Source organism: Arabidopsis lyrata, assembly GCF_000004255.2.
Source record: "Arabidopsis lyrata subsp. lyrata unplaced genomic scaffold ARALYscaffold_4, whole genome shotgun sequence".
NCBI lineage: Eukaryota > Viridiplantae > Streptophyta > Magnoliopsida > Brassicales > Brassicaceae > Arabidopsis > Arabidopsis lyrata.
The window spans coordinates 19599979-19616077 of record NW_003302552.1 but is presented as its reverse complement, the minus strand read 5'-3'; the positions used below and the strand labels follow the sequence as shown (position 1 = coordinate 19616077).

Here is a 16099-nt window from a genome sequence, read left to right as displayed (position 1 = left end):
ATCTTAGGGGAATTCTATTGATTTGTTTTTGAGGAATATCATCTTATATAAGATGAGCACCCTTAAGGTCGGTCAAGAGCATTGGAGATTCATTTTTGAGAGGAATCAAAGAGATTACATTCTATGAGGAGCTTTGCATGCAAAATTTTGGAGGATTTTTTACCTATAGAGATAAATAAGAGGGTATTTTTATTATTTTTTTGAAGATTTTTATTTTCAGGGAATTCGTAAAAGAGATTACGGTTCCAATAAAGTATATATATGTTGAAGAGAGTCGGAGGAGATGGTGGAAAGTTGTATGGGAATTTTATTGGTTCAACCCTTCCTTCACAGTGTACCTTATATAGGATATGATAATTTCTATTTGGTTGTTTGAGTTTCAGAGGTTATAGATAGTAATATCGTTTTTTTTTTTCTCTCTGAGAACATTTACACATATCTCTATGAAGTTTTAGTAACATAGGAATCATCAATGTAGAAACTATGGGAGAGAAACACGTTTTCAAGAAGTGTTCATCACTGGGTGCATAATTGTCGTCGTTGAGAAGTTTATTTACATTATTTAGTTTATTTGATTGAACTGATAGTAAAAGTTGATAAACGAAAATGGTTTCACGAGCTGGGTATTCTCACACCAACACTTCATATTGGAGATTACAAGTTTACAATTTTCATATCGATCATCCGTCAAAGTGTTTGGACATGATCGATCATCCGTCAAAGTGTTTGGACATGATTTTGTCCGAATCCTAGCTTTTTTTTTTGCTAAAGATGTAAATCCTAGCTTTCTTTTTACTAAAAGAGTTTTCCGTTTCTGTGATTTCTTGTTACTATGGGGTTTATTGGAAGTTGACAAAAAAAAAAATCAATCTTTTTTGTTTATGATTATATTTCGAATACGTTAATAGTATTAAACAAAATTATAAACTAAAATTTATATATTTATATATATAAAGTATATCCCATAGAAATTAAATTTTATCAATGGCATTATATTTAACTAGATTATACATAAATATTTCAATGTTAATAAATAATTTATTATAATAATTATAATAATAAATACAAAACACATGACACATCAAATAAATTATTATATTTTTCTTTGTTAAATGAAATTATAAGACTTTTTTAATATCTTGGTTACTTAATAATCAAACTGCACAAATATGTGATGGTGATTCATATATTAGATATAGATATTAGCACAACCTCTTTTAGAACCGATTATTTTGGTAATCAAATTTTACATTGTTGTATTTGAAACATCACCAGACAATATGGGAAAAACCGATAAAGCTTTATTGTTTTTTCTATTATTGAAAGCTGGTAAAACTATAATTTAAACCAAACGGAATCCAAAAAAACAAAATCGAGAAACAAAAAGAATTGCTACGTACACACAAAAGAAAACATTCAACCACGACAACACAACAACAAGAAAAAAAAAAGATTTTTGAACAAAAAAAAAATAGGAGATGTCCATTATTTAAAATTATATTATTCTCTTCTATTTTAAACTTAGTGTTGTTTCAGATTTTTTTAACAAATAAACAAATATCAATTTAGAATCTTAACGTAACAATTAATAAGAAAACATATGAAGTAAAATGATTTTAATAGATAAAAGAATTCAAGACTCAACTTTTATGTATATAAATGGTAAAATAGATGTATTTTTAATTCATATGTAGATATTGAAATGGTACTTAGATTGAAGAAAATGTATAGTCAACATTTAGTTTCCAAAAAATTGTCAAAAATATGAATTAATATGATTCACAATAATAAAAATAATGTAGTCAATATAATTATTAGCATTAAATAATGACAGAACAATTAATTAAATCATCAATTTGGTATATTGACTAGGACTATAAATTTGGACAGAAATTCAATTAGTTCAATTAAATGCAAAAACAATTTGGTGTATTGAATAGGACCCTAAACCACATAAAGATTTTAATATGTTAATTGTTTAATTCGGATTTTAGTTTTGGTTTACTAGTATGGTTTAAGAAGAATAATCAATGCAAAACCAAACCAAACCAAATCTAATATAGTTTGGTAGAATTATAATTTAGCTTTGAATTCATTCTTAAGGAAATTATATTTACTCCTTTAAGAAAATAAGTTTCATTTTTAGTCCATTTAAGTTAAATTGGTTATGGTATTTTTGATATTTGAAAATAACTATTTAACCAAATCAAAGGAAAATTCCAGTTTTTGAGTTAATATTTTCAACTTGGTTTAGGTCTAAAAGGTTCGGTTTAACTTAAACATACAATAGACATTCAATACCTTTTAGTAAGTAGAATTAATTTTACATCTTTATAAATCATCTATTTATTTCTTTCTTTTGACTAGTATTAATTTCCAAAATTTGATCTCTTTTCATCTCTATATAAATGATTCCCGCGTTAATCTTTCTTCATACACTCAGCAACATTTAAAGTCTTAAAGAGAAAAATTAAAATCAAAGAGTGGCCATGACAAGAAAGAAAGTAAAACTTGCATGGATTGATAATGACAAGTCAAGAACAACAAGTTTGCAAAAAATGAGGGTAGGATTACTGAAAAAGGTAAAAGAGCTAACCATATTGTGTGCTGTAAAAGCTCTTGTAATCATTTTCATCCCTAATAAGGTTCATCCAACGGTGTGGCCATCTGTTGAAGCGACTCATGGTCTCCTATGCGAATTTTTTGCTTCACCGAGGTTCATGCAGATTAAAAAGGAGACAAATGTTGAATCCTACATAAAAGAGAAGACACAGAAGATTCAAGAACAATTGATGAAGAGTAATAAGAAGAACAAGGAGTATGTCATTAATGAGCTGATGATGCAACTACAAAACGGTTGTAGAATTGATGATCTTAACCTAAGTGAGATGTATGCCTTGTTATCTTTTTCAAGGGATACTATCTTACTTTGTAGGAAGAAACTAGATTTCATGCAGTTTCCTCCTCTTCGCGATCCACCAGTGTTTCCATTTGAAACACAAGTTGAAGAGTTTAAGACCATCACAAATGATATTTTTGTAGGAGGCGGTCAAGATAATGAGAGAGCTGGAAAGACAGATGAAGCAACAAGAAGAATCAACGTTGATATTTTCAAGGAGAGTAAAAGTTATTACTTATTTGATCAATGGGTTTTCCCTCCCAGCCCACCTAAACCTGCAATATATCAACAAATAGGGAACGAAAATCCAAACCCTGAAAGTTATTGTCTGTATCAAGAAAGCAATAGCAATGGCAACCCTCATTTGGTAATGGATCCACTTCGTCTCCAAATGATGACTTCCCATGGTTTCGTTGGGCCAGTCTCTCAACCTTTACAACATCATAACATGATCGATAATCCAGTGATGGCTATGAATCAACCAAAGCAAAATCCTTTTGATTTCATGAGTCATGAGCTGGAAATAAACGAGGAAGGAAGCAACATTAACAACTCGCAATTTTATAGGAGCAACAATACTACAACGACTAATGATGGTTTTCGCCAAGAACCATCTCTTAATGGAACAACTGCTTCTGAAAATAATGTTGATGCGACAGCATTCAATATCAACATGGGTTGGCCTGATTTTAACAATCATCATTTCTAAATTTTTGATTCGGTTTATGTTCTAAGTTTGGTATGCATTTATCTTTAAAATCTTTTTTTTTTTGTTATTTTAAAATGGTGTTTGTGTGGTTTTTATCTTTCTTTTTTAAAAAGTGTTCTGTTTTTTTCTTTGTTTGGAATAATAAATCTTTTTATTTTGTTAATTTTTGTAATGTCCAACTAATCATAAAAATAAAAAAATTAATTTAATAATTTCCATACTTTACAGTCAACAAAAACAATGGTTAATTATTTTCCAAAAATAAAGATGAATAGACCTTTATATTTTTTCCATACTTATTTGGTATTTTTGCGTCGATATTCCGCGTGGAAGATTTGTCAACAAATTGATCTGACGTTTTTCTCTCCATAGTCCATACGCATGATCTATCTCTTTTTTTTTTCTTTTTTTTTTGTGATTTACTTTTCTTGTCCATCTTTAATCTTAATTATTACCCTGATTTTATTAAAATGAATTACATTTTTTTTTAAAATAAAACATTTAAAGCATATTGATGGATGCCTTTTTTTTTTTTTTTTCTTTTTTTTTTTTAAACCTGATGGTAGATGCGTTTAATTGGACAAATTTATAACCATTTTTTTTTAAATCGTTAGAAACTAAACAAATAATTTATTTTAAAAAAAACTTATAAAATCTACCACTTATTCCCAATTCCTTTCAAAATCTACCACATTCATTCTCTTCTTTCAACTCATACCATATTTTGATGTAGAGTTACCATTTTGCCCTCCCTATTTATCATTCCAATTTATCTCTCCTTCCTATTTATCTTCATCCCCTATTTATCTTTCTCTTTCTCTCGAAACACGTGCACTTTAACCCAGAAACATTATATCTCTTGAGACTAAACAATTAACTTTCGTTTTTGTCTCTATATCTTGTCTCCGATTGAAAATTATCTGTTGCGTCTAGATCTTGTCCCCGATTTCATCATCTTTCTATTATCCTGAATCTCATATCTTGTCCACCAATAGTTCTCATTTAAGGGTTTCGAATTTTATTTAGATTTTTCACCATCTATTTTGGTCATCTATTTTGGTCCACAGATTAGTTTTTCCTTTGATTGCAAAATAACCGGATTATTGATTTTTTTTTCCTTTGATTGCACTCATTCGAATATGAACTTGTCTCCGATCGAATTATATTACTCATTCGATCTGAACTTGTCTCCGATCTAATTCTGTTACTCATTCGATATGAACTTGTCTCCGATATAATTCTATTACTCATTCGATCTGAACTTGTCTCCGATCTAATTCTATTACCCATTCGATCTGAACTTGTCCTCGATCTAATTCTATTACCCATTCTATCTGAATTTGTCCCCGATCTAATTATATTTACTCATTCGTTCTAAACTTATCCCCATATAACATATTATATAAATAAAATTATATGCAATTGTAAACATGCAACATTTATTGCAACTTGTTCCTTTATTTGACACATCAGTCTGTCCCTTTATCTGACACACCAGTCTATCACCATCAAGGACAATTTCGTCCACAATTTGCATGTGGCAATGAAATATGATAGATTTTGAAAACTCTTTCTAAATGTGGTAGATTTTAAAAGCCATTTTTAAAAATGTGGTACATTTTGCAAGATTTCCTTTATTTTAACAGAGAGGAAAAAAAAACTAATATTTAACTTTTGAAATATCCTTCTCGTCCAAATATCTTAAGAGCTGATAAAACAAAAGGCCCAAATTGTTATATGGGCTAAGAATAAAAAGGCCCATATATATACCTCTACCCTAGGGTCTTCAAGGTATATATTCAGTTACGCACCATTTTCACTTCCTGCTACCGTCGCCGTGAAATCGCCGATTAGGGTTCTGAGACAAGAAGTTTCTCCGCCATGAGAGCTAAGGTATTCATCTCTCGAATCTTCACCAATACATTTTTGTGTATTATTAATCTGCTACGTCTCTTATTGTTGCTGCTAAGTTCTGTATATGTGTGGTTTCGCAGTGGAAGAAGAAGCGTATGAGGAGGCTGAAGAGGAAGAGACGAAAGATGAGACAGCGATCTAAGTAGGCTCATCTTCAAGACTTCCCTGTTCCTGTCTTTTCGCTTAAATCCTAAGTACTTTTGTCTGAACTTGTTTCAGTTTTAAGTTGTTCTTGGCTTTGGTTTTGTTGGATTGTTATGGAGTCTCAATTAATGTTAAAGCTTAATCTATCTACTCTTTTTTGCCAATCATGTTATCATTTGGTTTAGATCTTATGGAATGATTCAGATTTAGGTTATACAAATCTTGGAATATACAAATCTTGATTGGTTTAGTAGGAACAATCAAACCAAATTGCGGACAAAACCTTAAGTAATAATATGGTTTATGTATATTTTGAGATTTTGAGATTTATTCATTGTGAGAGTAGTGAGAAGAGAGGAACCATCTTTGTCTTTTGCTTCTGATTCTGCAAACTGAAGAAGTAGTTGAAGAAGAAGATGTGATTCGGTTTAACGCAGCGCAGAGAGATTGCTTCAAAGCTTTTGCTGATGCAGCTATGTTTGTCGTCTCATTGCAGTTGCTATCTTTTAGGATGAAATTGATTCTCATTCTTTCTCCTACACACATGATTTCAGCTTGGATTGTTTCGAGATTTAGCTTTGTGAGAACTCTAATGATCTCTGAGATTGCTTCGGGTTGATCTTCGCAGCAAAACGAAGCTTTGAAGATGATTGTATTTGTATTTGATTCAAAGTCAGAGATGGTTTCAGGCTGAACAGTTACTTCATCTGCTTCTGTTGGAAGATCTTCGAAGCTTGGTGATTCTGTTGCTTTTTGTTTGAGCTCCTTCACTTGTTCTATCACTGATGCTAATAGAGCTGCTTTGTCTAACTGTAGACATTCAAGTCAAAACCGGTTTAGTTACATTGATAATACTCATAACCTAGCTAGATAATAAACCGGTCAGCACAAATTGAAAATTCTTGACTAAACCGTAATCCGATCAAAATCGGTTTACTCGAATTGAATTTCATGACTTGACCGAAAACATTCCAAGAATGAGAGTGATTACCTTGTCGGAATTGGGGACAAGTTTCCGGAGAGCGGTGAGGTGAGAATTAATCCGGCCACGGCGTCTTTTCTCAGCTTGACGGTGGCTTCTTGAAAGTGACTCTGCTTTTTCAATCCCACCGACACAATCATCCGCCGGGAAATAACCGGAGGATGAAAAAGAGAAGCCAAGATTAAACCGGCTCCAATCAGAATCGGGGGACTCAGATTGTAACGACCATGAGACCATATATGGAGTTGTAGAATCAGACCACTTGCTTGAGTCGTAAGAATTCTCCATCACCACAAGAAAACCAATAAAGAATTGTTAAAAAATGTTTTTGTATTTTAAAAAGAAGTAATAAGTTTTTTTTTTGGTTGCAGAATCTGAAACTGAGAGTTGAAAGAGGTTTCTGTGTAAGTGGAAGTGAGTGAGATAGAGAGAGGTCGAAGTTTTGGGTGTTGATCTAAATAATGAAGGAGAAATTTAAGGTTGATGTTGATTGGTGTGATACTCCTTGTAGACTTTTATTGGTTTTTTCTTTATATGAAATTTAAAATTTGCATAAACGTGCAGAGCCGCAAATTTTGTGTTGAATTTTCGCTCACAATTAAAAGAGTCATATGATAATGATATGATATGGAGTTCTAATTTTGTAAAAAATACGAGGTAGTAAAATCGTAAGAATAAAATGTTATCGTACAAAATTAACTTGGTCCTTATTTAACATTTTACACGATTTTTTGGTCCGAATAAATGTTAGTGAACATATACCCAAAAGGCCAAAACTGTACCACCTCACTAAAACTTTCAGATTTTAGCTTTCTTTGGTTTATCTTATTCGCTGGCCATTTCATATTTGATTATTCCTAATTTCCTGCTAGATTAGCTTTTATTGTAATCGCGAATTTCGTTTTGACGTGAGTCTCAAAGTCATCTTCGACGTTCCTAATGGTATACGTACGTATGGATCATATATTATGGAATAGAGTAAAACAGTTCGAACAATGAAAGAAGTTTTTTTTTTTTTTTTTGGTCGCAACTACATATAAAAGTATACAAGTTGTTTTCGAGATCTAATTTAAGATAAGGATATGTAGTTTGAAAGTTGAGTCGTTCAAATCAAATAGGTATATCGACCCACTTTAATCATATGGAAAAAGACCAACTGGTTATAAAGTCGAAAACTTAATTTAAATCGATATATGAAAATAGTAGAAAATTTGGATTTGACAACGATTATCGTCAATAATAATCATTGGAGGGAAATGCTTTTATCTTTAACTTTTCTATTTGTAAAAAAAGATTTTACCGGATCGGTGGTATCACTCACATCTCTCATGTTCCAATCATTTTCTCTACATTTTTTTCTTTATGATTATTATTTTCTGAACAGAGTTTTGAATTGGAACAAATAATAATTTCTCCGACGCCACATTGACAACTTTTTTCTCCACGTTCTGATCAATGCCTTCCTTAGCGATATCCACTTTTGCTTTCACTTGCCTACTTGAAACATGGTATATGGATTTTATTTTGCATAGTCAAATATTGAAATTACTTGATAGATTTCATTGTGTTTGTTCGTCAATCGTTATATAAAATAAGAAACAGATAATGAGATTTGGAGATATTGTAGCATGCATGGCCTCATGGGATAATGTGTTTTTATGAGATAAAATGATGACGGGAATATGTGGAGAGGAATGGCTACATGGATCGGAGGTCGACGAGGGACAGAAGACCAAATCAAAGATATTTGATTGAGTTTATAGATTTAGTCTAATTATTCCGTTGACATCATTTGTTCATTTTTCACGTTTTAAAAACGTGAATTATATTCCACTATTTGTTTATCATCCAGTAAGTTTTTACAAAGGATAAAAAGTACAAAAAGTTGTTACATATTTGAAAAGTTATTTATCTTTTCTGTTACATGTATGAAATGAAAATATTACATGTACGAAATGATTTATATTTTCTGTTTGCATTAGTTATTTTTTAGAGCTTAAACAAAGTGATTACATACACAACCTTATTGTATCTATTCTTTAACACGATTAGTAAAAACCCTAAAAAGACGATCCACTGACCACTACAAACTTTGTTTTTCTCTTTACGCTTTACAAATTTATCAAGTTTACTATAGTCACAACATTTATAAAACATAAAAGTAATAGATAAAAAGTTAAAAACCGCATTGCAGTTGGTCCACATTATACATAAATTATAATGTGATCTGGAATTATTGTGTGATATGAAAAAAAAAAAAAAACTACTGTATGCGCATCGACAGAAAAAACAAGCTTTAACTTAGATTTGGTGGCGCTTCTTGTCACATATACTCACATGCGGAAGAGAGAAGCCTTTATTCAATAATTAATATATGTGGTTCCACAGGCAAAGCCACTAAAACGATTTTTGTTTTTCAAGTTTTTAATTGCATATATCCATAAAATTTGCGCATAAATCAAGATATGTAGGGCCAAAAGTAACACTTCAAATCAAAAGTTTCATACCACACATTGGACTAAAATAATTCTCAAGATTGTAGTCAGATTCGAGTTTATCAATCCATTGACATTCTAGTTCTTATCACCCACTGACACTCTAGTGATGTGTGTTGAATTTGATCAATCAAACTGATAATCTTGGAACTTTGTGAATCAAAGTTGGTTAAGAAAGTATAAAATCGTAAGGGGAATCAATCGGATCTTGTTGCTATTTAAAACATAAATAGTACTGGTCGTCGATCATGATTGATAATTTTTTATATCTATCTCAAAATGTGAAAACGTTTAAGCATCTTCAGTAACAACAAGTCTAACACTATTGAAAACTAAGTGGTACGGTGAGAATCCTAAGTAAAGATTATTCAACGACGAACATAATCATACTTTTATATGGAATTAATAATTGACACAAAGTGTTCGCATAATGATTATCTTTTCTTCGGTGGAAATAATTTAGACTTTGCCATCTTGGTAAATGGTAATCATATCAAGCAATCGAGTACTTTTTAATCTTTGTAGAAAGAACTGTTGACTACCGACAATGAAGACTTGTCTTCCATCTCTTTTAATTTGGATCATTTAAAGTGATGAACTCTTTTCTTTTAACTAGCTAATAAGAAAAGATGTTTTGGAAAAGAACAGTTCTTTCAAAATTTATGATCAAAATGTTTGTGCAGACACGGTTTATTACGCATATTATTTTTAACCTAGTAGATTCGTGAACAGTTAAATACAATGAAGGTTTTTGTATTAAATATATATTATAACATATATAGTTGGCAGGACTATTGTTGACAAAAAGTGAAAGAGATATTTGCTAAATGTCTACAGAAAAGAACTATTTGAGCAAATGTTTTACATGTCACAAGGACCACGACCAACCAAACCATTCACCGGCGTGACCAAAAACAATCATTTCAGAATTTTAAAAAGAAGAAAATAGATACTTAGTTAACAGCAAGCATTATATTATGACAAAAACCAATACTTATTAAGAAAACCAATTAATTGAAATGAACTCCATAGCATTAGAATTACGTTCTTAATTAACCATCTCACTCTCTTCACTAGGTTCAAATCGATCGGATGAGGCATAAAAGAAATGCATCGCTTAAGGTTCCTGAACGCTTGCGCGAATGGTATGCAGAAGCGAACTAGAAGAGTACAAATTGACCTTTCTCGAGTTGGACAAGTCTGGGTTCGAAGAGCAACTTTATCACAGATCGACGATTTGTTATTATCTGTCAAAGAAAGGCAAGCAAATATGTTGGATCGGAGGAACAAAATGATGAATCTAGCAAAGAATAAGCTTTGAAAGAGTGGTTCCAGGCTTAGTGTTGTTGATGGATAACTATGATGCTCCTTGGCTTTTTTAATTTATAACTACTACTTTCTATTTATAACTGTGTTTAGTGATTCCTCTCGTTCATTTCTCTATTGCTAATGTCATTTGCTACATAATCTTAGTATTACACATAATTAGAGATGTTGTGATGGCACCGCAGTCTTAGCCCTGACTTTTCTGATCAATGAACGTGGGAAGAGAGCTCTCATGTTAAGATCCAATTCTGATCATTCATTGAAATCAGTAGCACCAAGTTTCTCGTAATAAAACGCATTCGGACAGATCGAAAACGTTTGAAATCAAACGTCTGGTGACACTTTCCTCAACAGTAAACTAGAATCAGGATGAGAACATCTTACTCGTTTCTTTTGATCAAACTGTTTCTTACAACGTCTACGTCAGACCTTTAACCAGAACTAAAAAAAAAAAAACTATAAAGAGAGGATAAAAGGTATAACCTAGCTTGTCTTGTGCGTTTAAAAGCTAGTGCAGTAAGCAGAGAACTGTCATTTAAGAGGACCAGTGAAAATGGGTTGAATCGCAGTTTTGAAGTCCTCACAAAACCGTTGTTCAGAGAACCTTACCGCTCGTTTTCTAGCAGATTCAGCCATTTTAATCCTCTCTTTTTCACTCATCTTCACAATCTCAAGGATCGCTTCGGCGTATTCCTCCACAGTCTCAGCAAGAAACCCGGTTCTTTGTCCGTCTTCTTCCAACACGATGTCCATTTTGGGTCCAGCTGAGTTGTGAGCTGCACAACAATTGAAAAACAGAGGATCCATTAGAGAAATTGCAAGAGTAACTGAAATTTTAAGATAAAATCACATACACAAGTCTTTATATCTGACCTATTGGGATCGCACCAGCCGCCATGTACTCAACAACGCTAATCCCAAAGTGTTCATCTATCATCCCATGCATTCCTGCAACTGCATTTCCTAGCAGTTCCACTAGTTCTCTGCAATCCGAAACTAACAACTAAGAATCATGGAAGCTCTGAGAGTATTGCAAGACAAAAGTTTTGAATAGAGAATGTCGTAAAGAGCTTTGAGCAAACACCTGTACATGGCGTTTTTATAGAATTCCACGTCTCCATCCACTTTTAGTTCAACTGCTCTGTCTTTCAATTTCTGCAGACGTTCTTCATCTGAATTGTTTCTACAACTTCCCACAAATTGGAGCTTGGGTCGAGGGACGTCTGCATCTAATTTCTAGAAGGCTAGTGCAAAGGCCTCAAGCTGAAGCATATGAGCCTGATACAAGACTGTAATTGAGTAAGCTGGACGACTCTTTTGAACTTTGGAATGTGAGACCTCAAAACTATAGTACCCTATTCCCATAAGACAAATACTGGATCCCTCACCTTCTCAGGACGAAACTGAGCAACGGATATGATTTTTGGAGGATCTGAAGATCTTTCAAGTGGGAATGCCTGCATTAAGCCCAATAGGTTAAATAAAAGCCATAGAAGTGACAAGAAAACAGACAAAAATCATAAGATTCAAGCTGTCTGATGGTTATCACCTGAAGTCCTGAAGTATCACAGGGCGGGTAGACCCGTGTAATCCGTTCTGGAATTCTCCAGAGCACTTCGATATGTGACTTTGTCCACGAAGAGTTAACCATAGCTAGATGAGTACATGACCCAACCATCCCATACATCCAGCTAAAAGCTCTGTAATAGACTAACTTGCAAGTAGATAACCAATTGCTACACAAACAAAAAGCAACAAATATCATTAGCCAACACGACTTATACTAAAGTCTGAAAAACACGAAATAAGCAAGGAGATAACAAAAACCTCTTAGCAATGGAAGCATCATTGTTATACATAGAGTTCCTCTGACGAACACGAGAAATCATATCCAAACTAATAGTTGGATAATGAGTATAGCAAACAACTTTGCAACCAAAGATCCGAGCAAGAGGATATGTGAAAGCATATCCACTAGTGTCAAGGAAATACAAAGGAGTGAACTTGCGTAATGCTTCCCACGCTAAGTAAACCGAACCAAGACTCTGACCTATCATTGTGAAATGTGGGTAAGTCCTCTCTTCAATCCATTTCCTTTTGCTTAGATGAATCACCTGAGCCACACAATAACAACATCAAAACTAACCCAAATTGCAGAATTTAAACTTGCCCTCAAATCTGAGAGGCTCTGTGTTATTAGAACCAATTCAAATTGAATTAAAGTTGATAAAGGTTTAAACTTTAAGATTGTTGATCTATTAAAGATATAAACTTTAGGAGTAATGGGACCTTAGGAGGAGATTGAAGGTGAACACCGAATCGATCAACGGCGCGACGAGCTAAGCTATCAGAAGAAGAGTCATGATCTCCGGTGAAGATGACACAGTCAAGATCGGGATTTTCCTCTTGGATGGCTTTGACTGCGCACCAGAGCACTCTCTCGCCGCCGCCACCGTCATTCGTGTACGGATGGAAGAATCCCACCGCACGTTTTCTGCTCTTTCTTGCATTGATCACGGAAAGTGATAAACTCAGAGATACGGCGAAGATGATCGTGAGAAGTGTATAGAGAATGAAGCAGATCGCCATGGAAGCAGAAAAGTAGACAATTCCGAAACTTTGATTTATTTGGTTTCAATCTTAAATCGTGTTTCTGAATATTGTAGAAAACACCCCCAAACTATGACTATATTACAGTTATACCCCTTATATCTTGATTAGTTAAATAATTGGGGGGTTTAACTCCCAAAATTGATGCCAATATTCCCTTTCATCACCTCTTCCTCTAAATAGTCAAATACTATATAACATTGTTTTCTCTTATGATCCAAATAATTGAAACGTGTGGCTAAACAATTAGAATTTTGTTTACTACGATCCAAATTATAGGAAAATTAGGGTTAAAAGTTTATAATTTTACTTGATTCATTCATTTCTAAAGGACATTGGTGTTGTGACTTGTGAGTAACATTTCAACCTCACAACCATCTTCTCTACAGCATAAGTTTAAATAAAACCACATGCTTTGACTAACACCAGCATTGATCCGAAGTTAAGCCATGAGAATCCAAGTATGTGTCAATATACTCCTCTTGACACATTCAGTACTTGTATGTTGCCACAATCCATGGATTCGCTGTCCAAACAAATTGAAGATGACAAAGTTCTTACTATAAATTTGAAGAAAATATTCGAATTCAATAATGTATTAAAGAAAAGATTTCATATAGTAGTATTAAAAATGAGATTTGATGTAAAATGTTCACTTAGTCTCTCTGATTTGGCTTTTAGTTGTAATATATAAAATGACCATTTGACCACTTAGTCTCTCTAATTCGACTTTTGGTTGCGCTAAGCACAATGGAGACATTGTTGTCGTGAGAAAGCATTGGAACCATCTGAAGCAACTCTTTAAAACCTCTTGTGTTACGATACGGTCCCAACCTTACCACCATCTTCTCTAGTGTCTTTGTGGTTTTAAGAACAAGTTTCATGAACAAAGCCACATGCTACGACTCTGCACTCCTACGGTAAATGTGTCCAAATACCCTCGCTTCCAAGCATAGATACGGATTCCAGCAATACAAATCTAAGTGGCTGTCAAGATTCTCCTCCTATATATTTACAACAAAAAAGATTTCATCAGTAATGCGAATAGATTATCTATATCTCAGATTAAATATAATCTCAAAGTGAGAAGGATCGGACATGGTTCTTGGATTATTCAAAGTCGACAGAATGGTCATGATGAAAAGCTAAATAGGCTTATGAAAACAAATTACCTTAATGGCGTCACAATCCATTGTGCGTAATGTTAGCTTCTTTAATTCAGGTGAGTTTTGTAGCACTCTTACTATACCAGAAATAACACATCGAGAGATAGTTGTGTCAAGCGTCAAAACTTTAGCCTTGAACTTGGGAAAAGGAAAACCATGGAGATCGGCATGAGATAAAGCCTAACAAAAAGCAAAAGACAAATATATAGTGAATAACAAAAAGCAGCTCTCAAGAAGCACATCAAGCTATATAATATCCATCCATATGACACTTGTATACACCAAAATGTACCTTAAGAAAGTTTCCACCAAGAGTAAGCTTCTCTACATTCTGCACCTTCTCTAGAATCTTTAGCACAATGGTTTGAAGAAAACTACTGTTTAATTTTTCAGTTGAGACAGAGTCAATGTCTAGTTCAGCTTCGGTTAAAGACGAGACATCAACTAAAGTATATGGAAAATCAGAGATTGTAAATCTCAATCTAAGGGAATGGATATGTGGTGCCACAATCTTTGCCCCCTGAAGCCAATGTTCGCTTTCTATTTCTAATGTTTTTAGATGCGGTGACTTGCTGAGATCAAGAACACACAATTCATCGCAGAAATACAATCTTAAGGTTTCGAGATTCGGAGAACCAGATAGAATCTTAGCAAAGGGTTCGTCATAGATGTTGCAAGTGTGCAATGAAAGGATCTTCAAAGATGTCCAAGACACGGAGCATTTGGGATCCAATATAGTATAACCTGACTTAACGTAAAGTTGCTTGACAGAGGAATTGATGTAGAAGATATCAGGAATATCTTCGATACAAAGTGTCAGCGACAGATTCTCCACGTTTCGGTTCATGGAAAACTCGATCCAACTGTAAACGTAAGGATAATAGTAGTTCCAATTGAAACGGAGCTCAAAACTCATCATCTTGCGAGCCGTGTAGCGAGATAGGATTTTCTCTATCGACTCACGGGCATTAGTACAGCCTTCTTGGAAGAAGGAGAGGGAAGGTATATTGCACCATATATGTCTCCATCTTCTCGACAAGACCGAAGTTCTGATTGCGGCTTTCGTCGGGATGAAGGAGAGGATAACTTGGAGGATCTCATCAGGCAAAGAGCTGATTGAGTCTAAATCTTCGCTTGACACTCTTGCTCGTTTGATTTTGCGGCGGTGATTAGAGAAATAATGGCTAGGGTTTCTTACAGAGGCGGTGGCGCCGTCTCCGTTTCCGACTTTGCCAGCCATCGTAAGTTATCAACTGATAATTTGCAATTTTATTCCCTAAACCTAGGCGGTTGAGTAACCAACAAGTATCTCAAAATATTAATGAGCTCTAAAAGCTCATTAAAAATTACAAACACAATACAGTTATTTTCCTTCTTTCTAAAATTTGGGCTCTAAGACCATCTTTATTGATGGTCTCTTAACACAACTCTTAAGTTAAGAGTATGTCTTAGAGCAGCCTTAACGGTAATTTTTTAAGAAAATCTTCAGATTATGTTAGCATTTAATTGATTATAATTTATTCCCAAATAGGCCTTTAAACTAAGAAGAGTTCCTTAGCTAAGAAACAAAAATAATGTTAAGAGGTGAACTTATTTTTAAATAATCCTAAGAAGCATTTTTAAGAACCCTTAGATAATCATGTTCTTAGAGCAACAACAATGGTTGAGTCCTTAAAAGGATTCTTAAACATATTTTAATCATAAATTATGGCAATTTTAAGGTTAAGAGTTTTTGATGAATCCTTAAAAATTTGTTTGTCCAATGGTAGAGTCCTTAAGTGGGTTTCTTTAAAAAAAAACATTATTTTTAAAATGAAAAATTAGAAACATTTTTTATTTCTATGTGATAAAACT

General features: G+C 33.4%; 4 protein-coding genes and 1 long non-coding RNA gene across 6 annotated transcripts; 2 read left to right on the top strand and 3 right to left on the bottom strand.

Moving 5' to 3' along the window:
- Nucleotides 1-2038: 2038 nt before the first annotated feature.
- LOC110229407 lies at nt 2039-3714 on the top strand. The gene has a single exon (XM_021029488.1). The coding sequence runs from the start codon at nt 2490-2492 to the stop codon at nt 3606-3608; it is 1119 nt and encodes a 372-aa protein (XP_020885147.1). The 5' UTR covers nt 2039-2489; the 3' UTR covers nt 3609-3714.
- A 1675-nt stretch (nt 3715-5389) lies between these two features.
- On the top strand, nt 5390-5830 carry LOC110229506. The gene is made up of 2 exons (XR_002332895.1): nt 5390-5501; nt 5603-5830. It is a non-coding gene; the product is annotated as an uncharacterized LOC110229506 (long non-coding RNA).
- Nucleotides 5831-5862: 32 nt separating this feature from the next.
- LOC9315922 (transcription factor bHLH51) lies at nt 5863-7359 on the bottom strand. The gene is made up of 2 exons (XM_002879809.2): nt 6658-7359; nt 5863-6476 (listed from the first exon to the last, which is right to left on the bottom strand). The coding sequence occupies exons 1-2, from the start codon at nt 6934-6936 to the stop codon at nt 5994-5996; spliced, it is 762 nt and encodes a 253-aa protein (XP_002879855.1). The 5' UTR covers nt 6937-7359; the 3' UTR covers nt 5863-5993.
- Nucleotides 7360-10823: 3464 nt separating this feature from the next.
- On the bottom strand, nt 10824-13097 carry LOC9315921 (GDP-Man:Man(3)GlcNAc(2)-PP-Dol alpha-1,2-mannosyltransferase). 2 transcript variants are annotated; one of them, XM_021029722.1, is made up of 7 exons: nt 12759-13097; nt 12297-12583; nt 12019-12205; nt 11858-11926; nt 11554-11758; nt 11343-11452; nt 10824-11245 (listed from the first exon to the last, which is right to left on the bottom strand). In XM_021029722.1, the coding sequence occupies exons 1-5, from the start codon at nt 13056-13058 to the stop codon at nt 11714-11716; spliced, it is 888 nt and encodes a 295-aa protein (XP_020885381.1). In that variant the 5' UTR covers nt 13059-13097; the 3' UTR covers nt 10824-11245; nt 11343-11452; nt 11554-11713. The 2 variants fall into 2 exon arrangements, with proteins under 2 accessions (XP_020885381.1, XP_020885382.1); XM_021029723.1 differs by having other exon boundaries at nt 11554-11747.
- A 576-nt stretch (nt 13098-13673) lies between these two features.
- On the bottom strand, nt 13674-15563 carry LOC9315920 (putative F-box protein At1g49610). Its single transcript, XM_021029819.1, has 2 exons — nt 14252-15563; nt 13674-14083 (listed from the first exon to the last, which is right to left on the bottom strand). The coding sequence occupies exon 1, from the start codon at nt 15483-15485 to the stop codon at nt 14487-14489; it is 999 nt and encodes a 332-aa protein (XP_020885478.1). The 5' UTR covers nt 15486-15563; the 3' UTR covers nt 13674-14083; nt 14252-14486.
- Nucleotides 15564-16099: the final 536 nt, after the last annotated feature.